Source organism: Tamandua tetradactyla, chromosome 11 (assembly GCF_023851605.1).
Source record: "Tamandua tetradactyla isolate mTamTet1 chromosome 11, mTamTet1.pri, whole genome shotgun sequence".
Lineage (NCBI taxonomy): Eukaryota > Metazoa > Chordata > Mammalia > Pilosa > Myrmecophagidae > Tamandua > Tamandua tetradactyla.
Window position 1 is genome coordinate 63,829,363 of NC_135337.1, and position 24,530 is coordinate 63,853,892.

Consider the following 24,530-nt stretch of genomic DNA (forward strand, 5'->3'; position numbering starts at 1 on the left):
AGTTGTAGGCTTACAGAAAAATCATGCATAAAATGTAGAGTTCCCAACATCTCTTCCCCAGTTTTCCTGTCATTAACATTTAGTATTAGTGTTATTACAATCGATTAAACATATTATTGTAATTTTACTATTAACTTTAGCTCCTAGTTTATATTAGGGTCAACTGCGTTTTACAGTTAGAAAAAACTATTCTAGTAACACAGTTACAACCTAAAATTTCTTTTTGACCACACTGAAATGTGTAATTCATAAATATAATATTTGTCCTTTTGTGTCAGGCTTACCTCTCACTCAACCTGATGTCTTCAAGGTTCATCCACGTTGTCACATGTATCAGAATCATTCCTTTGTAGAACTGAGAATTATTCCATTATATATATATATATCTATGTTTTGTTTACTCATTCATGAGCTGATGGACACTGGGCTGTTCCCATGTTTTGGCAATTGTGAATAGTGCTGCTGTGAACATTGGTGTGCACATATCTGAGTTCCTGCTTTCAATTATTTTGAGTATATACCTAGAAACAGGATTTCTTGGTCATATGGTAATTCTGTACTTAACTTTCTGAGAAACTGCCAAATTGTCTTCCACAGCAGCTGCACCATTTTACATTCCCAGTAGGAACGAGTGTTCCTATTTCCCCATATCCTCTCAGACGATTTAGTTTTTTGAATAGTAGCTATTCTAGTGGGTGTGAAATAGTATCTTATTGTGGTTTTTTTTATTTGCATATCCCTATTGACTAATGATGTTGAGCATCTTTTCATGTGCTAATTGGTCATTTTTATATTCCCTTTGGAGACATGTCTTGTTGATTCTTTTGCCCATTTTAAAATTGGGTTTTTGATTTTTTATTGTTGAGTTGTAGGATTTCTTTATATATTCTGGATATTAAATCCTTATTGGATATTTGGTTTCCAAATATTTTCTCCTAGTCTGTAGGTTGTCTTCTTACTGTCATTAGGAAGTCCTTTGCTGTGCAAAAGTTTTAAATTTTGATGATGTATCACTTAACTGTTTTATCTTTTGCTGCTTTTAGAGTAAAGTCTAAGAAACAATTGCCTAACATCCTGTCCTGAAGATGCTTCTCAATCATTTATTCTAGGAATTTTATAGTTTTGTTTCTTAGAATTAGGTCTTTGATCCATATTGAGCTCATTTTTGTGCTTAGTGTGAGGCAGGAGTCCATGTCATTCTTTTCCATGTGGCTATCCAGTTTTCTCAGCATCATTTGTTGAGGCAGTTATTCTTTTCCCATTGAATGGATGTAGCAATCTTGTCAAAGATCAATTAGCCATAGATGTGAGGGTTTATTTCTCAACTCTCCATTGATCTACTTCTGTCCTTGGGCCAGTACCAAACTATTTTGGTTATTGTAGCTTTGTAATAAGTTTGAAAATTAGGACGTGTGAGTCTTCCAACTTTGTATTTTTTTAAAGATTGTTTTGACTGTTTGGGGTCCCTTACCCTTCCATTTAAATGTGATGATTGGCTTTTCCATTTCTGCAAAGAGGGCTGTTGGAATTTTGATTGCGATTACATTAAATTTGTAAATAGCTTTGGGTTGGATTGACATCTTAACAATATTTAGTCTTCCCATCCATGAACAGATTGTCTTTCTATTTATTTAGGTCTGCTCTGGTTTCTTTCAGTAGTGTTTTATAGTTTTCTGTGTACAAGTCCTTTACTTCCTTGGTTAAGTTTATTCCTAGCCATTTGTTTCTTTTAGTTGCTATTGGCTATTGATGATCGTAGAATCCTGAGGTGGCTTCAAAGCAGATTTAACTAGAGCAAAATGATATTTAGTGGTTTCTGCCCTGGCTTCTATTAAACTTAACATATTTTGGCTTTGGTATTTTTGGCTAATGACAGTATGTCTTATAGTTTGTGGTAGTTTTAAGCAACCGTGGCTTGAATGTAAAACTAGAGAGACGTTTAATTATTGGCAGATCAATGACAGTGACAAATTATTTTTCTTCCTTTCCAGTTATACATGGGAAGCCGTTGATACCAAAAATAACACACTTTATAAAATAAACATCTGTGGAAAGGTGGATATTACCCAATGTGGGTCATCAAGTGCTATTTGTATGTACAATAAGAAGTTAAAGAGCTATCATTCAGTGGGTAAGTAAAGCCACCCTTAAATTACCCTATGGGCAATATGATCCCAATTTTGCAAAAATCACTGTACGTATATATAGTTCTGTGTGTGTCATGTTTGTTTATGTTTATAATATACACATTTTATGTTTTAGAAAGTGAAAAATGGTAGCACTTTAAATATCCAGTATGTGATTAAATTAGGTTATTTCCATCTAATGGACTCTATGTAGTCAGTCATGAGGAAGAATCACATGAGTGTGTATTTATTGACAAAGATATTCCTACTGACTGTCCTTGCCTACCCATTTTTTTAACTTTTTTTTTTATTGTATAGTATAACATATACACAAAGCAAAGAAATAAAAAAGCAGTAGTTTTCAAAGCACAGTTCAACCAATGGTTACAGGACAGATCCCAGAGTTTCTCATGGGCTATCATATAATGCCTACCCACTTAAAAAATATATTTTTATTGGGAAATCTTCATACATATACAGTCCATATATGATACAGTCATTGGCTCACAATATCATCACATAGTTGTGTATTCATCACTGTGATGATTTTTAGAACATCTGTATCACTCCAGGAAAAGAAATAAAAAGAAAAAAGAACTCATACATCCCATACACCTTACACCTCCTTCTCATTGACCACTGGTATTTCAATCTACCCAATTTATTTTACCCCTTATCCCCTCTATTATGTATGTATGTATATATATACGTATGCATGTATTTATGTATGTATGTATTAATTATCCATGTTTTTTTACTCATCTGTCTATATCCTGGACAAAAGGAGCATCAGACACAAAGGTTTTCACAATCACACAGTCACATTTTAAAAGGTATATTGTTGTACAATCGTCTTTAAAAATTAAGGCTCCTGGAACACAGTTCAGCAATTTCAGGTACTTCCATCCAGCCATTCCAATACACCATAAACTAAAAAGGAGTATCTATAGAATGCATAGGGTAACCTCCAGGATAACCTCTCAACTCTGTTTGAAATCTCTCAGCCACTGAAACTTTATTTTGTCTTATTTCTTTCTTCCCCGTTTTGGTCAAGAAGGCTTTCTTAGTCCCATGATGCCAGGTCTTGGCTTATCCTGGGAGTCCTGCCCCACATTTCCAGGGACATTTACACCCCTGGGAGTGATGTCTCACATAGTGGGGAGGGCAGTGAGTTCACCTGCTGAGTTGGCTTAGGGAGAGAGACCATGTCTGAGCAACAAAAGAGGTTCTCTGGGAGGGCTCTTAGTCATAATTGTAAGTAGGCTTAGCTTCTTCTTTGCAGGAATAAGTTTCATAGGGGTGAACCCCAAGATCAAGGGCTCATCCTATTGACCTGGTTGTCCGCACTGCTTGTGAGAATATCAGGAATTCCCCAGATGGGGAAGTTGAATACTTCCTCCTTTCTTCCCAGTCCTCCAAGGGGACTTTGCAAACACTTTTTTATTCTCTGCCAAAATTACTCTGGGATATATTTGGGTATCACATGAGCTTGTCCAAACTGACAAGATCTCACACCCTATTCAAGATTCCATGTACTTATCCACCCATGTTTTTCTTAAACCCAGTGTTTTAGTTTTTTAAAGTTGTCAGAAGGCAATATGCCAGAAATGGAACAGTTTTCAAAAAGGGAATTTTTAAAATTCTAAGTTCTAAGTCTGTGAAAATGTCCAAATTAAGGCACCAACAAGAGGTTATCTTCACTCAAGAAAGGCTGGCTTCTGCTCGATCAGCTGAGGAATCATGTGGCTGGCTTCTGCTGGGGTCTCTGGCTTCTGGACACCTCTCTCAGCTGGCAGAGCACATGGCCATCTCTCTTTTTTTATAAGGCTTCCCCGGAGGTGTTTTCCTTTTGCGTCTCCAAAGGTTTCTGGCTGCATGGGCTCTGTGGCTTTTTCCAAAATGGTTCCCGCTTAAAGGGCCCCTCCAGTAATCTACCCAATCTGGAATGGGTGGAGGCACATCTCCATGGAAGCCATCTAATCAAAAGTTACCACAATTGGCTGGGTCACATCTCCATGGAAATAATCAAAAAGCTCCCTCCCAGCAATACTGAATGATTAAAAGACATGGCATTTATGGTGGTATACATTTCTAATTTAGCACATCCAGTCCTTACTTTTCTCCCTCCTTTCCCCTTGTTTCTTTTAGTGCCCATCACACCTTTCTGCTTGTGTCTTTTGGCTTTTTTCTGTGTTCGTTTGATTCTCAGGCGGCGTGTCTTCACATGGGATCAAAGTTGGTTATTGGCTTTGGGCTTACGTTAAATATTAAACTGATAATCCGAAGGATTGGCAGGCAGTCTTAGAGGCAGTACCTCAAATGGATTTCTTTTGGGTCAGAATTCCTTTCTCTGGGGAGGAAGATGGGTCCAAGTGGACTGACAGCCCCCACTTGTGTGGTGTAGGGAAGGGGCCGATGCCTGGGGGAAGACAAGCAGGGAGGCCCAGAGGCAGCCGTCATCTCTGGTGGCACAGATGTCAGTGGCGAGGTCTGATGGAGGTGCAGTCATGAAGTGGGATCAGCACATGACTGGAGACACTGTCGTAACTAGAAGAGGATGCTAGGTTTTTGGAGTTCGAAGGGGGAGCTACTTGGCAGCTCTGCCCATCATTTTGGATGGAAATTCCTAAACACAGTGAAAAGAGCTTTTGAGAAAGTTTTATTTAGAGTAAGATAAGAAGGGAATTGTAGGTCTGTTGGTTGAGGCCCAAGCTGCAGTTTGGTTTTCTTCTCGCAGTAAGATTGCCAGTGATAACACTGGCTCAGGATGGAGATCTGAAAAAGTACCAGGTGGTTCTGAAATCTTGGGTCAAATTTTATTATTCTGGGATGTACTTATAAAATTTGCAGATGACATGGCCAATTTCCTGGTTGTGATGTTTTGAAGATTCACAGAGAGAGGTTGGGAGTGGGCCTATTGGCTGTTGTTATTTGGGTTTTCAGAAAGAGGAAAAATAATTATCTGTATGATAGAGACTAGTATCAGATGAAGAGAAATCACTGGTAGGATACTTTGTGAGATCAGTTTGGCTGTGCAAACTTTTGGTCTGACCAAGTTATGGTAGGCTTTGGAGGTCAGGCAGGAGAGTTGGTATCTCCTGGATTAGACAGTGAGTCTATCTTTTTTTTTTTTTGTGATGATATGTGATGTGATAAAATGCATTTTAGGAAGCTAGGCCCTATGGAATAGGACAGGTTGGTTCAAGGGGAGAGACCAAAGGCAAGTAGATGAGTCAAAATCAAGTTACAGGCTAAGTTGATGATTTCAACCAGCAGTTTCCAATCTCATTTTTAATCCCCCAGACACACATAGCAGATAACTTTTTTTAAAACATTTTTTCTGTGTGTGTGTGAAATAAAGCATCTACTAAAAAAAGCAATAAATTTCAAAGTATGTTGTAACAAGTAGTTATAGAACAGAGTTCAGAATTTGGTATGGGCTACACTTCCACAATTTTTGTTTTTTTTTTCTTCTAGTGACTTGAAGACACTGGAGACTAAAAGAAATATCAATTTAATGATTCAGCAGTCATACTAATTTGTTATTGAGTGTCTTTTCTGTTATAACTCCTTCTCTTTTGATCTTTTCTCCCATTCTTTAGGTTAGAATTGGGTATGCCCATTCTAAGTTTTATATGTTGGGAGGGGCTGTTGATAATATAGGATAGGTGGATGAAACTAGTTGATGTTCTTGGAAAGGCTGGCACCTCTGGGTTTCAGGAACCGCCTGGACATTATTGGAAAGTAATCTTAATGCGTGAAACTTCTGTAGAATCTCAGATAGAGCCCTAGGTGTTGTTTAAGGTTAACAGAAGTGGTTTTGGTTGGAGTTTGGTAAACCCTGGTAATTAGCAATGTCTTAGTTGAAGCTTGCCTAAGGGTAGCCTCCAGAATAGCCTCTCAAGTCTATCTGAACTCTTTTAGCCACTGATACCTTATTTTGTTTCATTTTTTCCCCCTTTTGGTTAGGAAGTGTTGTTGATCCCGTGGTGCTAGGGCCAGGTTCATTCCTGCGAGACGGATAACTGCCAGGGATGGTAAATTAGATGATGTGTACTTTCAGCACAAGCAATAATTGTCCCCTTTTTTCAACACAAAAAGGAAATTAGTATGACTAAATGAGAGTAACATTAAAATAAATAGGAGTAATTTTGAGACAGATCTAATTTGCTAATTTGTGTATGTAATAAAAAATAACTAAATTTGTTGTTCACTTATGCATCAGGTCTTATCTTTTTCCTTTTTTTAAGTATCTCATTTAATTCATCCAACAAGTTTTTGAAGTAGGCAGTTTCACTTTCCCTATTGTGTAAATGAAGAAACCAAAGCACAAAATGGGTAAGCAGCTTTCCCCAGAGGTTGCATGGTTAGGTGTTGGAGCCCAGATTTGAATGCTGATATGTCAGCCTGTGGACTTATTTAGGGTTGTGTCATTATGTGATTCATAGGCCACATCAGAATTAAAATGGGAGCCATGATGGGAAATCTGAACCCATGGCTCTGACAGGACAGCAGAGAAACTACTTGTTATGAAGTTGCTAGAAAGGAGAAAAGAAAGTGAACTTTGAAAACAGCCACAAAAATGAGATACAGAGGAGCTACTATAGAAATAGATCCAAATATACATGGGATCTGATGTATGATCAGAACATTGGATGTAATTAAGCTGTTCATCTTTTGGGGGAAAAAGACCCCTCTTTCATGTCATATACAGAAATTACAGATCAGTTAAAATTTAAGTGCAAAAAGAAAAGAGAACACTGAAAAAAAATTGGTAAAATATAAATATCAGCTGGAGGAGATGTCCTGAGAGAAACCCAGAAGCCATAAAGGAGAGTAGCGTTTCTGACTGCAGATATTTTGATGACAAAAGGTATCTCAAAGGCAAAGACGTGCTAGATGGAAAAAAAATTTCAGTGTATATGCCAATGTGCTAATAGGATAAGAGCGCCTGTTAAATATTGATAAGAGTGACAAACAACTCAGGAGAAAAATGACTAAGCCTTAGAATAGGCAGTTCAACAAAGAAGAAATTCAGATGGTTAATACAACTTTACTAGTAAGCCTGGTGTAAATGCAAATCAAAGCAATTCTGAGATCTACTCTTTCTCCCATCAGAGTGGCAGAAGTTTAAAATGGTTGAAACAGAGAGGGCTGGGAAAGGATCTGAAAACTGGCATATTCCTATATTGCTTATAAGATGATGGTTAACTATAACCGTTTGGGGAAGATAATTATTGATGTTTTATAGTGCTCTCAAGGACAAGTACTGTACTAAGAAGATGATGGAGACCTCAACTTTGGTTTTAAAAATGTTATTTTTAACAAGGAGACTAAAAGAAAAAAAGTTATTTTTAATTAAGACATCATACTTAGTTCTTCCTTAGGCAAAATGATATTATTATATTATTACATAGGTGGATCTAGCAGATTTTAGCAATTATTTTTATTGAGCCTGTGAATTTGGTTTGCTTTACAACTTAATCATCTTCAGACATTTAAAAATAATGCATATATTTTATATATTTGATTTCTCTTTCAAGTACTTAAGAAGCCTGGCATCAAAACTTCAATACTAATAGTGACTCTTATAAATGCAGTAGTTTAAAGTTATAAATATGATAAACTTAAAGTTCCCTTAGATGTTCTAAAACTGTATACAACCCTAGTAAATCAATTGCTCAGTCACAAACTTTGTATTAGAGTTGTAACATTAAATATTAACATCGCAAGTATGTAAAAATAACTACGTATTTTCATTTTCTTCCTAACATTTCAAATATTAATTTTATGGGTTTAATTTGATTTCTGGGCCTCTCTGAGGGTTAACAGCTGTACATCCACTTCAGGAAGACTCAGTAACCCCTTTCACTGGGGTAATATTCCCACATTAAGGGAGGAGGCTCAATTGACGTTTCTCACCACCCAAGCCTGGGACATGACCAGCTTCTTGTTGAAGACATGGAGAGGACATAGCAAATATCTATTATGGTTGCTGTGTCCAGTGAATCCATTACCCTAAGAACTCTGGTCCATGATTTCAGGTGATATTATATTGTCTGTCTTGTGTCCATTCACAGAAATCTACAGCAGCCATTTGGGCTGATCACTGGATTGAATTTTGTATCTGGTTCTTAAGATGTAAAAGTACCTTTTCCTTTTAAACCTGATATTCTTTCATTTTCTTAAGATTATATAATTCTTTTGGATATGTCAAGTAATATTTGATTGAGTTTTGGATATAACTCTTATCTGTTTGATTTATGGTCTGTCCTGATAGTCTGGCAATATCTGTTGATATCTGGCAGTATGGTTATACCTGTGAACTATTTTTGGGAATCTAACCAATAGAAGAAATAGTACTGTACATAGATAGTCATCTAAAAACTCTTTGTAACATTGTTTATTGTAGTGGATGTGCTGAACAACTTAAGTGAACATTGTAAATTCAACACATTGTAGTGTATTTTACTCTAATTTGCTTGGTTACATAGTATCTAAGAAGACATATATAAATTATATTTTAAAACACACCAAGCACTTAATATTTATTTATTCATAACAAATATTTGAATGCCAGCTATAAGTAGGCACTGCTCTAGATACTGGAAATGACTTAACCCCCCAAACAGACAATTCCTTTCCTCATGGAGTTTACATTCTAGAGCTAGAGTCTAGGAGACAGTATAAAACAGTGACTAGTATGTTAGATTGTGCTGAATGATATAAAAAAGCAAAGGAAGGGGAGCTAGGAGTGCTTGGGCTCAAGAGTAGGTGTTTAGGGATATTACATGTGGGTAAATGTCGCTGACAGTCATTCACGGGAAGGCTGGAGCCGAGGGAGTGAGCAGTCTGTCCTGGGGGAAGCTGAGTATTGAGGTGGCGAGTAGAGAAATTGCTTTTAAAGAGTGTTCATCTAAAGAGGAGCAGAGAAAAGATTCCTTAGGTGGATGGAAAAATGGGGTAGAGGGTTAAAAAAAAATTCAGGGGCAGTGCAACAGTGGCTCAGAACCTGAACTATCGCCTTCCATGCGGGAGACCCGGGTTTGATTCCCGGTGCCTGCCCGTGCAAAAAAGGAAAAGATTTAAAAAATTCAGTAAAAAAAATACGTGTGAACAGCATATGTCTAAGAGAATGATAAAATTAAAGAAAAATGGATGACAGAAATGAGAGGGAAGACTCGCCAGGGCGAGATGGTAGGCGGCCTGAGGAGGGCTCTCCTGAGTGCGCGCACTGTGGTTGTCGGTGTGGCTGCGGTTGCCGTGTGGCCGTGGCACGAAGGGGTGACGCGCCGAGGCCTTGGCGCCTCTGCTTTGGGTCGCCAGGACGCGGTGGGGTCGGAATCGCTGGCACTCGCGGCCTTAGGGAGGCAGAGCGGGGGCCGGGCTCGGCGGGGCTCGGCCGGCACGATGGTCGCGGACTCCGCCGATCCCGCGAACCCGGCGAACCCGCGAACCCGGGCAAACCCGCGAACTTGGCGAACCCGCGAACCCGGCGAACCTGGGCAAACCCGTGAACCTGGCCGACCCCATGAACCCAGCCAACCCTGTGAACCTGCGACCCCGGCCGACCCGGCGAACTTCCGCGACACTGGCTGACCCGGCGAACCTGGCTGACCCCGTGGACCGGATTGACCCCGCGAACCCGGTGACCCCGCGAACCCGGCCGACCCCGCGAACCAGGCAAACCGGGGCGACCCCACAAGCCTGGCCAACCCTGTGAACCTGCGACCCCGGCCGACCCCGCGACCCCGGCCGCCCTCACGACCCCGCCAACCTCACAAACCCGGTGAGCGCGGCCTGGAGCCCTCACGGGGGCACTGTCTCCAGCTTGTCTGCGAGGGTGGGTGGTTCCGCTTGCTGCGATCTTCTGCGGTCTCGCCTGGAACCCCGCTCTGTTAGGAGCTGGGCGCAGGCGGCTGTTTGGCTGAGGGGGAAAGAAGGGCGGCGAGCCGAACCAGCGGGCCTGGCGCGAGGAGGGGCCCGGCGCGAGGAGGGGCCCGGCGCTGCTGGCCCGCACGTAGAGGTCGCCCGACCCTTCCGCCGTCATCTGCTTCTCAGATTTCAACTTCAGGACGGGCTCAGCAGTTTAGAAAGGCTCACTGGATCCCTGCCGGCCACCCCTAAGGGGAAAGCGGAGGTACTGCGTGGGGTCCCACCCAGGCGTTTGGGCCGCGGAAAGCTCCGCAGCCGCAGCAGCAGGTCGGCACCCCTTCCTGGCCCGCGTTTCGCCGCCGACTGCGTCTCCTAGAGCTCAGTGTCGCAGGGTGTGCTGAGGCCCGCCCTTCTCCAGGCCCCGCCCCTCTCCAGGCCCCGCCCCTCTCCAGGCCCACCCTTGGGCCCGCCCATCAAGGGGCGGGGTCTTGGGCACTGTCCGTGGTCCTGGAGACGGCCTGCTGTGCCCGGCTTCGCTGAAAGGCAGTGCGAGGAGAGAAGGGGCGATTTTAGACTCTGGAAGTTTCAGCCAGAGAAGAAAAATTCCAGCACGCTTCGTGCTCAGGCCTAAGAAGGAATCCCCGGGATTCGATGTGCTGCCAGCCCTACCTGTCGCCCACTGGTATCTTACTATTCACCCACATCCCGGCCGTCTCGGCCTCCCCCACCTTAATTAGACACCTGACTTTTTTTGGTATATTCTATTTCTTTGTCATTTCCTTTTTTTTTTCTGGGTTGTTTCCTCGGTATGGTCTTAAAGTGTCAACTTGTATCTTTTCTCCTATTTTCCATCTGCTGTATGTTTTTAGAAATTCCAACTACAATTTTTTATGTTATTTCTGCTTTTTCTGTTCTTGTTTTAAATGGAAAATAGCACCAGTAGCTTCTTTTATCTTTTAAAATTAGCTTGAGATTCTTTTGTGTTTTCTCTTGTAATTCTTTTTTTTTTTTTTTTTAATATTGTATTCCTCAAATGTCATTATTTCCCTGCTGGCCTCATCTGCCCTTGGGATGAGTGTTAGTTATTCTGTCAGGCAGTGCAGATGGGAGAAGGCAGGATCCAGTTCTCATCAGTCCCAGAGACCTCAGGGGTGTGGGAGGTAGTAGGAGTGAAAGATAGCCTCACTGGGAGAGCCTCAGCACGGTAAGCACAGCTCCCCACCAAAGCACAAACATATAGAATGCTGTATCTAATTGAAAAAAGGAAAGAGTAAAGTAATCTAGGGAGAGACTGTAGGTATTGACTAATTTCCATTTTGATCCCCTTTCCCCTTCTTTCCACATTATTAGAATTTTCTTTGACTTAGGAATTTGTATGTTAAAGCTCAGAAATGTGTATCTAAAGCCTACATTCTAGTTGGAGAGAGAAACAACAGGTGGATAAACACACAACACAGTTTCCCATAATAGCGTGAAGAAAGAAATAAAATAGAGTAATATGAAGGAAAGGGACAGCTGGGGAGCTTCTTTATGGAAATGAAGTTACAGGGAGTCAGCCATTAGAACCTGTGTTGGAAGAGCATTCTAAAGAGATGGAATAGCAAATGCAGAGATCATGGGGCAGGTTGAAGGTTGGTGTGAGGTCAGATGATTGAAGAGCAGTGAGTCAAGGGGGAGAATGTAGAAGATATGGATAGATCCACATAGTTTATCATAAAAATTAGGGCACTTTTGAGTAAAAGGGAGAGCTCTTAATTATGCCGGGACAACTGAAATACATTAGTAAGATCCCAAGCTGAGACATGGTCACTCCACTTGTGGGCCATGCCAAAGAGTTCTGATTTTGTATCATGTATGATGGGAAATTACTGAAGAGTTTCAGCAGTGGAGTTGTGTGTACTGATTTATGTCTTTGAAGATCATGCTGGTGCAGGGTGGATGTGGAAGGGGAGGGATGGGTGAAGGGTTGAATAGAAGTGGAGACAAGGGGGCCAATTAGGAGCCTGTTGCAGGAGTGCAAGTCAGAGATGATAGTGCTACTAGTAGTATCAGAAGTGGGTGCATTTGAGATACTTTTCTCGTGGAGGTTAAACCAGTAGTCCTTTCTGATGTATTGAATGTCGTGGATAAGAGAAAGCTAGGACTCAGGGTATAGTGTTTGGAGCCTGAAGAGCTTGAACCATATACTGTTCCTGAAATGGAGATTCCTAGGGGAGGGACAACTTGTAAGGGTATAAGCATTCAGATGAATTCTAGTGCCACTTTTAATTTGCTTATCCTTGGAAATAGCTTTAAGGTTCTGTTGTATATTTATATTATGCTCATTCTCTTTTCTTTACAATTAGGTGACTCTTTTTTGAAGAGCAGAACCAGATCTCTTCTGGAATTCAACACAACAGAGAGCTGTGGGCCACAAAATGCACACCACAAAGTCCAGAGTAGCATCACCTTTCTGTGTGGGAAAACTCTGGTAAGTCCACACAAAGTAACTTTTTGAATTTCATTTGTTAAAAAATACTGTGACTTTGGTGAAGAATAAGTGAGAAAAATTAAAAACAAACAAACCAAATCTCAACCATATCAATGTCATCATCAAGAATCAATAAGTAAACAAATTGCAAGGCTGTAGTTAAAATTTTTAAGTTAAAGTTTTAAGTAACACTTGAACCATATACTGTTGCACATCCCAGGCTACAGTTCAAGATACAATCTGTTAAAAGTCAAAGTATGTTTAACATTTATGCTGCAGGCATAATTTTTTTTTCTTTTCTGTCTAAAACCTCTTCTAGCATTTTATTTTGATAGGTTTTAGGGCAGTATATTTATTTAGAAAATAATGTGTTCCCCCCCACCGTTTATGTTAAATGGGAGAAACTATTTTCTTTTTAGGAGTTGCTTTCCATGGATAACGGGATTCCCAAGCCTTTTAAGTATTACCTCATGTTGAAAGGGGACTTAGTTGTATAAAGCATAAAGTTTGTTCTTATTCCTTGCATATCGTATGTAATTTACTGGATTTAATTTTTAGTCTTTAGAAAGAGCCTTTCAATAAATAGTTACTAGCTTTTAGGAGAAACAATTTGTATACAAATCATATGAGTGCTCTGTAATCAGAGTAAGAACCCAAGTATTCAGAAAAATCAGATTGACTGAAACTCACGGGGCTACCAAATTGCTTTAACATATGATCTTAGGATTTGGTGCTGTGACCACTGTGTCTTCAGGCCCATAGCACCACATCTGTAGACCTTTCAAACTAGAATTTATTTTAATTTTTGGATCAGCTGAGACCTTAGAAAGGACTGTTTGCCATGGTATGAAATACAGAGGGCTCTCTTAGAGAGTAAGCTAGTTGCTATTTTAATTTTAACTAATTTCATTCTCCCCATCTGACAAACAGAATTTTGAAGGAGAGGTCCTTGGAGGTGCCCGTGGGAGCGGAGGGGTTAGTTCCAGCCGTGTCCCTGAGCAAGGCTGTGGGTGACCCGTTTGGAACCGGCTCTTGCTGAGGTTCCAGCCCGTGGGGCTGCCCTTGTATCTGTGTGTCTGAGGCCGATGCTCAGCCCGTTGTCCTTTAGGTGTATAAACTCTAGTTGGTTCCAGATGGGCCTCTTCCCTCTGCTCACAGGAAGCATGAGATCACATTTCCTGGCTTGGATTTTGTTAACATTTGGTTAAGAGAACATTTGGCGTTGAAGGACTCCGAGGATTAAGTCCCATGAGTTTACTGTACATAGTTAGGGCAGTAGAGCTGTTTTGGACCGGTTATATTGAAATTCCAACATGATTTCGTGGAACTTTTGTCTCAGGATTTTTGAATTTGGAAACTTCTTGATGACCTTGTTCAGCTAAAATGGTTGCATTCCGTTGTATTTTTTCCCTTTCTCCCGCCCTTCTCATTGCTGCTTTCTTTATTTTCATTAGCTTTTACTATGATTGAACTTTAAACAATAAAACTACACTGTGTGGTGTAAATTATTTTTGCTTATTTATTTATTTATTTATTTTTAAATAGGGAACTCCTGAATTTGTCACTGCGACTGAATGTGTGCATTATTTTGAGTGGCGGACCACTGCGGCCTGCAAGAAGGACATATTTAAAGCCACCAGAGAGGTAATGCACAGATGTTAAGGTCACCTGTGTGTAACGGGCACTCTCGGGACCTTTAAGATTCAAAACACTGATTCCAGTCCTAGAATCAAAATTTTTTTAGTTTTTAAGTTCCAGTTGATTGTCAAAATTGTTCTGGGTGGTTCTTATTTTTAGAACTGGGCATTTTGAACATTTTCATTCAGATCAGAAACTAAATGGCTCGCCTGTCCTCAGCATTCTTGGTTTCCGACCCTCTGCAAATCAGTAAACTTGGTGCGCTTGAGCGCAGTTTATTTACTCTTGCTAAGGCAGCCCTCCGTTTTGACCCTGACTCCTTTGTTCTCCTTTGTGCTTGCCTTCCTGCCTGTGATGCACTGCGCTTTGATTAAGTTCCCTCTGCTTGTTTCAGTTGTCACATCCCCCTCAGCCTTGGAGTGGCTTCTGGAAGGATTCTGGATCCAGGCCAGGCCCTCCTACCCCTTACATTCTTTGCCAGTTTACCTCAGAGATGACTTCACTGTTATCTTTCTTTCCACTCCTCTGTTCTTATCTGGGCAGCCTTCCTTATCTTGGTCCAGTCCCTCTTGGTGATTAAGGGCGTCCTCTTCCCCAGCCTTGAGCTCATTCCTTTCTGTCAACACCCAGCCTCTGAGGTCAGTCCTGCCCTCTGACTTTCCCCAGCCGTGGAAAAGAGCTGACTGCACTTGCCTCTGTCTCTTCTCTCTTCCTGCCACCCCCATTCTTTTCTTTTTTTTTTTTGGTGCATGATCCTGGAATCAAACCCGGGTTTCCTACATGAAAGGCAGGTATTCTAGCCATAGAACCACCTGTGCACTCTACCCTGGCTCTTAAACGATGCTTCCTGGTGTTGCCTAGACAACATTCTTAATTAATTGATTATTTTCACTCCTTACCATTAGTTTTCTGTTTTAAGGATTGTGTTCAAAGACTCTTAGGAGCTAGGAACTAGCAAAAGGTTGAAAATTTTTATTGATGGACTAGTGCAAAGCAGTTTGAGAAGGACAAGAGGAGAGAAGTTGTGTGTGTTTTTTTTTTTTTTGTAAGTACAAATCTCTAATATAAAAGGATAAATTATCATTGATTTATTTTATAACTTTTAAAATTGTATAATATAACATATACAAAGCAAAGAAATAAAAAAGCAATAGTTTTCAAAGCATACTTCCACAAGTAGTTACAGGACAGATCAACAGAGTTTGTCATGGACTACCATACGATCCTCTCAGATTTTTTCCTTCTAGCTGCTCCGGAATGTAGGAAGCTAGAAGGCTTAAATATATATACTTATCATCAAATCCTATGAGAATTTGTTTTCTTTTTTGTGAAAGATAACATATACACACAAAAGCAATAAATTTTAAAGCACAGCACCACAATTAGTTGTAGAACATTTTTCAGAGTTTGACATGGGTTACAATTCCACATTTTTAGATTCTTACTTCTAGCTGCTCTAAGATACTAGAGTCTAAAAGAGATATCAGTTTAATGATTCAGCATTCTTATTCATTTGTTAAATCCTATCTTCTATGATTAACTCCACCATCACCTTTGATCTTTTTATCCCACTCTTTCCCTAAAGAAAATGGGCCATGGCCATTCTAACTTTTTCATTTTGGAAGCTGTTGATTTCTCAAGTGTGATGAATTATAAAAGAAAAGATAATCTGCTATGAAAGCAGAAGGAGCAAAATACTGCCTTCCAGAAAAGATTCTAGGGAATTTTCAATAAAAAAAAATGTTTGAAGCATGGAAAGAATAAAAGCCTAAGAAAAAGACCTAGATATTATTAGGCAGTGGTGTCAGATTGAAAGTTTAAATTTTAAACTGTTTGACCATAGACTAGTAGTGAAAGGAAAAGCATCTGAAAAAGCTGAGATCTGTCTGGGGAGGTGGGTGGATTGGCATGGTGGATAATCTACAGCATCCATTTAGCTGCACCCCCCGAGCTTCAGGCCCTGATTTGAGATGTGCTAGCCTTTTTAAGACCTGCCCACTTTAGCCCCACACATGTTCTCTCAGGCTTTGATTTTCCAACCTGACAGCAATGCTCATTTTTCCTCTTTTATCTGAGTGTCCCTTTTACCTTGCTTTGCTGAATTGGCTTTTGTATCATCCACCCACCTGGGAAAAAGTTGCGTTCTTCAAAAATAAGCAAATGAGCATCTAGTTTTTTTTATTTACTTTGTGCTGTAGATCTAAAGTCGCCAGTGCAGCCTCTCGTTCCAGTCCAGCCCGGCCTGTTTTTGTACAGCCCTGGAACTAGGAATGATTTAGATGGTTTTAAAGTGTTGTCAAAAAAATAAAGAATAATATGCGACCAGAGACCATACGTGGCTCAGCTCACAAAACCTAAAGTATTTATCGTGTGGCCCCTTGCAGGAAAAGTTTGCTTATTCCTGTTCTCACTACTTTTTGAGGGGAGGGTAGGGAAGTTTTCTTACAACCGTAAATTTTACTTTCTCTTAGAATGTGATCTAAGCATGAGAAGTGTTTGCAGTTTGGTTTTTGTAATCTGTTTAGGAATGGTCGGTGGCTAGAGTCTATTCAGTTTTCATTTTACATTTATTTAAATACTATTGTGGGCTTAGCATTAGGAATTTCATTAATTGCATTTTGGGATGATTCTTTCAGGGAGGCCAGAAACAAAAGTATGGAGGACATATCCATATTCACTACCTCAATTTAGTGAGTGCTAAGAAAAGTAGTTCTCACCAACAGCAAATAATAATAAAGCATATTTCCTCTATTCTATCTTCAGTATGATTTAATTACATCTTATAGGCTGTGGTATTAACTGTTTTAAGGTACCTGTAAAACTCTCATCATTTCTTTAAAAAAAAAATCCAGGTTTGGCTTAGTATCAGTGCAGTCTTGCTTTCCATATCTTATTGAGACCTTCTCATTTTTTTCTCTTGTTTTACTTTGTTAAATTTAGAATGATCTGATGGAAAATGATCATGATTAGTTCCAAGCAATACCTTTAAAAGTTACCTGCGTAATGCTTGCTTATTCTGTGGATTCTGGTAGGGCTTTTTCCCTTCCGATAATTGTTTCTTAAAGACATTGTGGACATTCGTCCCCTACCATAGTATTCCTGGGAGTATATCAGATTCAGAAGTGGCATGCTAGTAGTAGTCTTACCAGAGTTGGATAAATAAGATGAATATACATTAAAACAATGTTAGCAACATTAATTTTATGTGTGGTATGTGAAGCTGACAAACCACCTTCTTTCCCAGACGGCTGAATTCCTTTTTGTATGAATGTCTCCATTGCTTTGCAGGGGTGGGAGAACTTTCTCTCAGGCCACTCCAGTAGCCTTGACCATGTTTCCGATGCAGGCTGCAGTCCCGTGATGTGCTGTGTAGGCGTCTGTTTTATTCCTTCCTGCGGTAGGGAGATAGCCAGAAGTTGCTCCTGGCCCTGAGCTGGGGGCCTCCAGGCCTCACTTAATGTGAATCAGGTCTCTTAGGAAACTGAGCTGGTTTTTGAACTGTGAGTTCTTTCTCATGGGGCCCCGTCTTTCCCTCTTGGGGTATGCAGCATCCTGCTCCCTTGGCTTCCGACAGCTCTCAGTTTGCAGACCCAGAGGGTTGCTTCTTATCTCCTGTCCTAATTTAGTTAGCAAATCCCTCCCCACTTGAGTTGGTGTTCCTGACTTATCTTGCTCTGAGGTGACAGGCTTTAGATTTATGGCATGATGGATCCTTGTAGTTGCTTTTCACTGGAACCTAATTGTGGTCCACAGTGACGGTTTTGTTTTATTTCAGTGGTGTTTCTGTGGGCATGTAGGCTTGCACTCTGACCTTCTGGCTATGTTCCTCTGATAGGTTGCTTTTTCCCAGGACTGTGTCCTCACAGCAAAGACATAGTCCAGCCTCCTCCGCCATTGCTGAACCGCTGACGTGTCTGCCAGGCGTTTTGGGTGGTGGGAGGCTTTGCTTTCAGGATATGGTAAAAATGAGTTCTTGTGTCCTCCTGGGCTGTGAGGAGGTGTGGTCTCATAAAGTTGTTTGATTTAATCTGTCAGCTCTCTGTGAAGTCTCTGAAAAACAAGATTGGGGGCAAAGATTAGTAGGTTAGAACATTCCTGCAGGTTTTATAGTATCCTTCTAAGAACAATTTGGAAACTAAATATTTAGCAGTGAAATTTTGTAAATAAACCTGCCTGTGAACAGCTTCAGGCTAGAAGGCAAAATTTTTAGGAAAATTTTCCATGAAAAGCAATAAAACTAACTACTTTGAAATGATTGGAGAGAACATGAATTTTTAGAAAAGTTCTTGGCAGGAGAGGATTAAAATGAATTTATGGCAGTGATTCAAATAAAGACATAGCATTCTTATTAACTAGATGACCAGATCCTTTTTTACTCTTGGTTCCGTCCCTGGGCTTGAATCCTTTGTCTTCAGAAATAGAACTTTTTTTTTTTTAATTTTATTTTATTTTTATTTTTTATTTTACATGGGCAGGCACCAGGAAATGAACCTGGGTCTCCAGCATGGCAGGCGAGAACTCTGCCAACTAAGCCTCCATGGCCCGCCCAGAAATAGAACTTTTAAAGCATAGAGCCTCACCTACTGTAATGGGTTCCTTGACATGTTTAAAATAAAAGGCCATTAGTTCAAAGAGATAAGAGTAGTCATACATTAGAATCAATTAAGGACGGATTAAGTTGCCCACGTGAGAAATAAATCTTCATATTTTATTGCACGAGTGCTTACTGGACTTCGGTTGTGTTCTAGGCATCGTCCTCAGCCTTGGTTAGGACCACAGCAGGGACACAGCCCTGAGCTTCTGGGGGCTCGCATTCTCTTGGGAGTTAATGGACAAGCAAACAAATAGTAATACCTGGTATATTACACATCTAAGTGCCATGAAGTAAAATAAAGTGGGGTATGGGGATGGAGAGGGATAGAGACTGCTATTTTACATTTAGGTTGCAGAAGACATTAAGCAGGTGGCATTTCATCCGACACCTGAGTGAGTGAGGAGGAGAGCCATGCAGGTTTTCTGTGTGTGTGTCTACTGCCGTGGAGGGATGGCACCCCATGTAAAGTACACATTGAGTTCCAAGGTGCTAAACTGCACCACGAGGCCAGTGTGACTGTGTAGAGGGAGGGGGTGAGTGGCAGAAAACGAGGTCCAGAGATCATGGAGGGCCTCCTCTAGGTACGGACAGTGAATAACAGCAGCAGAGATAACAGGAAGTCTACTAAGAGCTTTCCATGCACTAACTCATCGAGTACCATCATTGCAACCCCATGAAGTAATTCCCACTTGACATTGTTATTCCCACTTGACATCTGGGGAAACTGAAGCATGGAGATTTTAAATTTATTTATGGCCATACAGCTACTAAGTGTTAGAGTAATCTATCCCAAGATTACTCTAGCTTGTGACCACAGCTTCTACTCTGTGTTTGGCTATCAGAGTCTGGAATTCAGGTGAGAGAGTCCAGGGCTAGAGAGATGGACTTGGGATCACTGGCAGGTTCTGAAATGCATAGCGCTGTATCAAGGCACCAAGGGAGTGAATGCAGATGGGCAAGACATCTGACAAGGAAGCTGTGGAGTGCCTTTCTGCATTTAGAGTTAGAAGGAAGATGAAGCATGTTCCCAGGAGGCTGAAAAAGAGCAGGCACTGGGGCAGAAGGGAAACCAGGAGCCCCTGAGTGGCCAGGAAGCAAAGTGAAGAGTGCGTTTCATGAAGTGGGGCATGATCAGTAGGTCACATGCCATCGTGAGATGAAGGAAGATGAAGACTAAGAAAGAAACCTCACATCTCCCAGCAAGGTGGTTTGGGTGGAATGTGTGTGTGTTTTGGGGTGTGGGGTGGGCAGAAATCTCTTCAAGAGAACAAATGTGAGGAAGAGGAGACGATGAGTATGAGAAATTCAAAGAATTTTTTATAAGTTGTAGAGTTATGGATGATTGCCGCGGAGTATGTAGGGACAAGGGAGGGCATTTTTAAGATGGTAGATAAAGCCTGCTGATGGAAGCAGTCAGCAGAGAGGGAACCATTGGTTCACAAAGATGGCAATCCCAAAGATGATTGTCAAAGCCCAGTCCTTGAACAGGTGAGAAGAGACATTAAAACAATCTAGAGGAGCTGAAATATTTATCAATCTTTGCTTCTTTGCTTTTGCCATTAGGGGATGGGGGCATCATGGCCTGGAAGACCTCATGGTGTAGAGATGGATATTTATATGACATTTTCATTGTAAACTTTGCCAGTCCGTTAGTCTCCAAAAGATGTGTGTTGGAAACTCACTTTCTCTCTTCCTGTATTCTAGGTGCCATGCTATGCATTTGATGAAGAGTTAAAGAAGCACGATTTAAATCCGCTGATCAAGAGTAGCGGTGGTTACTTGGTGGATGACTCGGATCCAGACACTTCTTTGTTCATCAACGTCTGTAGAGACATAGGTCTGAATCGTTGTCTGGTTGTGGGTAGTGGTGGTTTACAATTTCCTAAAGGGCTTCTCTGTTTTAGCCCTTCCACACGTACTGTGCCACTGCTTATGTCCTCTAGGAAAGGTTTTGTCCTGAGAGAGGCTCTCCACAGCCCACCCCATCTTTCCCAGAGAGTTCTGGCTCCATGCACACTTATTCAGGCCAGTGGTCCTGCCCACTATGTTCTCTCTGCCAGACACTTTGGGTTTTCAAGGTTCTACAAGGTTCTAAGTCAGTCTTACTTCCAGTGAGATGGAGAGGAGAATGGATTTGGTGTGCTGGGAGCTCTTAAACAGGTGGAATGGAATGGAATCAAATCTTAGAGGGCCGTAGTGGGGAGGGATCCATTGAGCCTGCGGTGCGTATCAGAGTCCCTTGGCTTGGAGTTGTGGGCCGGGTGAAAGGAAAAGAGGGATGGCCGGATCTTATCTTGAGCACTTGGGTATGATGTGTATTTTGGCCCCGCCTGACGTCTTCCCTGGCTTTCTCTGTAGATACTGTTACTGTGTGTCTGAAATAAACTGGCCTTTATATAAAAGGGTCATGAGAAGTTTTACTAACCCTCTGCTTGCTCTAACAGTGATTTCTAAAACCTAGCTTTATGCTTCTCTTAAGGGCTGTGAAATTGCTATCCCCATAGGCTTGGATTTGTCTTTCTTCAGTGCTGGTAGTGACTGTGCCATGAGTACATGTCGCTGGTAATTAATTAATCTAATTAGCTAAATTAGTTCATTAGCTACAAGCTCATTTTTAGTATTTTTCTGAAGTGTTTTTTTCCTCTCACACAATACATGATACTTTGGCCTTAGAAAAATGGGAAAAAATATAAAAATAAGTCTAATTCATGAGAGCATTGTCAGGTGTCAGGTACATAAGCGTTAATTTCCAATTATTCTTTAAATTTCACATGTACATTATATACTATCTTGTTTGTAAATTACTTCTAAATAGTTTTTAAAAATACCACACACAGGGTTCACCAAAAATGACCAGTGATAATTTAAAATTTAAAGATGGCCTATAATATTCTTTTGGAAAAAGGCAGATTGATGAAGTCTTTATGCTAAATGGGGCTCAATCAAACTTGAGAGTTTGATTACATAAGAATCTTATAGATTATTGAGTTTTGAAATGATATGCCATTCTGGTTTGGAAAACTTCTAGATTTCTAGTCTTTTGTTATTTTGAGGTTTATCTGAATTTACTGGCTGTTTTCAGTTTGCTGGCAACATGAGTCACATTTCACTGACCTGATGCTTGCAGAAATGCCCAATTTTTGCCCAGATTTTCTCCGACCCCAGGAAATCACCCAAAGCCTTAAGCCAGATTTCAAAGGGATCACTAAAACCTCATGAATAGTTTCAGGTTGCTACTGTATGTTCACCTCCTTGCCTGTTAATTGACACAGGCCTCACATTTTGCCTTAAATAAATCAAGCTGTCTGTTGAACACTGGGTGTTCCAGTTTGCTAGCTGCTGGAACGCAAAATACCAGAAACAGAACAACTTTTAAAAAGGGGAATGTATTAAGTTGCTAATTTACAGTTCTAAGCTGTGAAATGTCCCAATTAAAGCAATTCTATAAAAATGCCCAAATTAAGACACCAACAAGAGGCTACTGTCACTCGAAAAGGCTGATGAAGTTCAGGGTTTCTTTCTCGACTGGAAAGGCACATGGCAACTTCTGCTAGCTTTCTCTCCAAACTTCTTGTTTCATGAAGCTCCCTGGGGGCGTTCCCCTTCTTCATCTCCAAAGGTCTCTGTTTGCATGGGCTCTCTGCTTCATGGATCTTAAAAGGGACTCTCCAAAATTCTTCCTGTTTTAAAGGATTCCAGTAAACTAATCAAGCCCCACCCGGAATGGGTGGAGTCACATCTCCCTCTAATGAATTAATACCCACAATTGGGTGAGTCACATCTCTGTAGAGATAACCTAATCAAAAGATTCCAATGTACATTATTGAATAGGGATTAAAAGAAATGGTTGCTCCCACAAGATAGGATCAGGCTTAAGACATGACTTTTCTAGGGCACATAAATCCTTTCAAACCTGCACACTGGGTAAAGGTAAGTAGCCTCATCGCAAATACTTTATGTGGACTACTGCAGTCCATTGAGTGAAATTTCATGGTTTCACTCTATATTGGGATGGTGCAAGAGGTGAAAGTCTCCTTTCCTATCAATTAGTTTATGGCAAGCTGGAGAAGATTTAATAATCTTTCCCCCTTTGGTAAGGCAGTTAAAGCACAAGGGCAGTGACATTGTCCTCTCATTCATGTGCAAAATAGTTTTTGAACCCTGGTAAGGCAGTTAAAGCACAAGGGAGGTGACATTGTCCGCTCATTTATGTGCAAAATAGTTTTTGAACCCTAAGTGCAGACACTAATCTAGGCCCCGATAAAGGTGACTGAACACACTGAAGTTCCTTTACTGCTGAAGTTTAGAGTCAAGTGGGGGAAGATTCAAAGAAAACCAGTAAACTCAGTAGTACTTAAGGTACCAGGTGTGACGCGTGCTAAGAACATAATGAAGGGTAAAGGGAAGCTCAATTCTAATAGTTGTAGCATCATGTGTTGGCATGATTCTAGGTACCTTAATATATTCCTCCTGTTGCTCCTCCCCCAAACCTCTGGGCAGCAAGTCATCAATTTGAGGAGTCCACAGTTAGTCCAAAGTTAGACCAAATCCACAGTTAGTCCAAAGTTAGACCATAAACCAAAGAGAGAGAGTAAGGGTCGGGTCTCGGGTTTGAACTCAGAACTGTCTGAGTTCTTTCCACTAATCTACTAATCCTCCCACTAAACTATATATTCTCTGTGTTTTCTGTTCTGTGTGTGGCTTGGCTTAAGTTAGTAGATCTCTAGGAGAAGGCAGGATGCATTTCCTTAACTATAAAGGACATAATGGTCACTGTTTCTTGGCGCGCATTGTATACCAGGTGTAGCATGAGTGTCTTATTCCTTCTCCCTGAGCTTCTGGCAGCCCTGGAAGGTGGGTGCTTAACTCATTTTGTGGGTGGAAAAAACCATGCTCGGAGTGGTTCGTGATGTGCCCAGGTCTCAGAATGGGATCTAATCGTAGTGGTTTTTTTTTTTTTTTTTGCTTCCACACCTCTACTGTCTAAGACTACTTAGAGAAGCTTTTAGTGCATTCTATACTTTTTTTTCTTAAAGGGACCCTGGAGCAAAGGATAAATGGGATTTCCATTGCCAAGACAGACTCCTGTTCTAGGCGATGTGTAATTGTTTTACAGATTCCCTACGTGACTCGAGTCTCCAGTTGCGTGCCTGTCCCCCTGGCACTGCCGCCTGCCTGGTGAGAGGGAACCAGGTGTTTGATGTTGGCCAACCAAAAGAGAGGCTGAAGCTGGTGAGCAAAGATAGGTGAGTCTGGGACCTCCACTGCTGCTTGTATGTATAATCATCAGCAAGAACCTGCCTTCCCAGGGAGATGCAGAGAACATCCCTTTATTTATTTATTTTTATATTTTTATTGACAAAGCATATCTACCCACGAACATGAACATTCTTAACATATGAACACTCCATTCTTGGTATATAATCAACGACTCACATAGTTGTATATTTATCACCATGATCATTTCTTAGAACATTTGTATCACTCCAGAAAAAGAAATAAAAAGAAAGAAGAAAAAACTCATACATATCATACCCCTTACCCCTCCCTCTCTTTGATTGCTAATATTTCCATCTACCCAATATATTTTAACCTTTAGAGCATCCCTTTTCAACAAGGGCTTGCTGCAGTTAACCACAGCATTACAACTTCATATGTGTTTCTAAAATTATTGGTCATTGCTGTGAAGTCACATGGCTGGCTTGCTTATTGGTTCTCTTCTAATTGTTTGTCAATTACAGAAGTAAAACTGTATTATATTCTATTCCTGGTGCCTACCCATGCAAAAACAAACGAAAACTATATATCATAATCCCATACATAGCCT

General features: G+C 40.8%; 1 protein-coding gene across 2 annotated transcripts in view; it reads left to right on the forward strand.

Annotated features, from left to right (window-relative positions):
- The window catches only part of IGF2R (insulin like growth factor 2 receptor), a 109,172-nt gene that overhangs the window by 19,421 nt on the left and 65,221 nt on the right, over window positions 1-24,530 (forward strand). Inside the window, exons 2-6 of one of the 2 annotated variants that reach the window (XM_077120771.1) lie at window positions 1,992-2,131; window positions 12,347-12,471; window positions 14,017-14,115; window positions 20,408-20,540; window positions 23,820-23,949. In XM_077120771.1, coding sequence (XP_076976886.1) covers window positions 1,992-2,131; window positions 12,347-12,471; window positions 14,017-14,115; window positions 20,408-20,540; window positions 23,820-23,949 — 627 coding nt within the window. Of the gene's footprint in view, window positions 1-1,991; window positions 2,132-10,492; window positions 10,684-12,346; window positions 12,472-14,016; window positions 14,116-20,407; window positions 20,541-23,819; window positions 23,950-24,530 lie in introns of those variants that run through there. The other variant, XM_077120772.1, reaches the window with a different exon arrangement.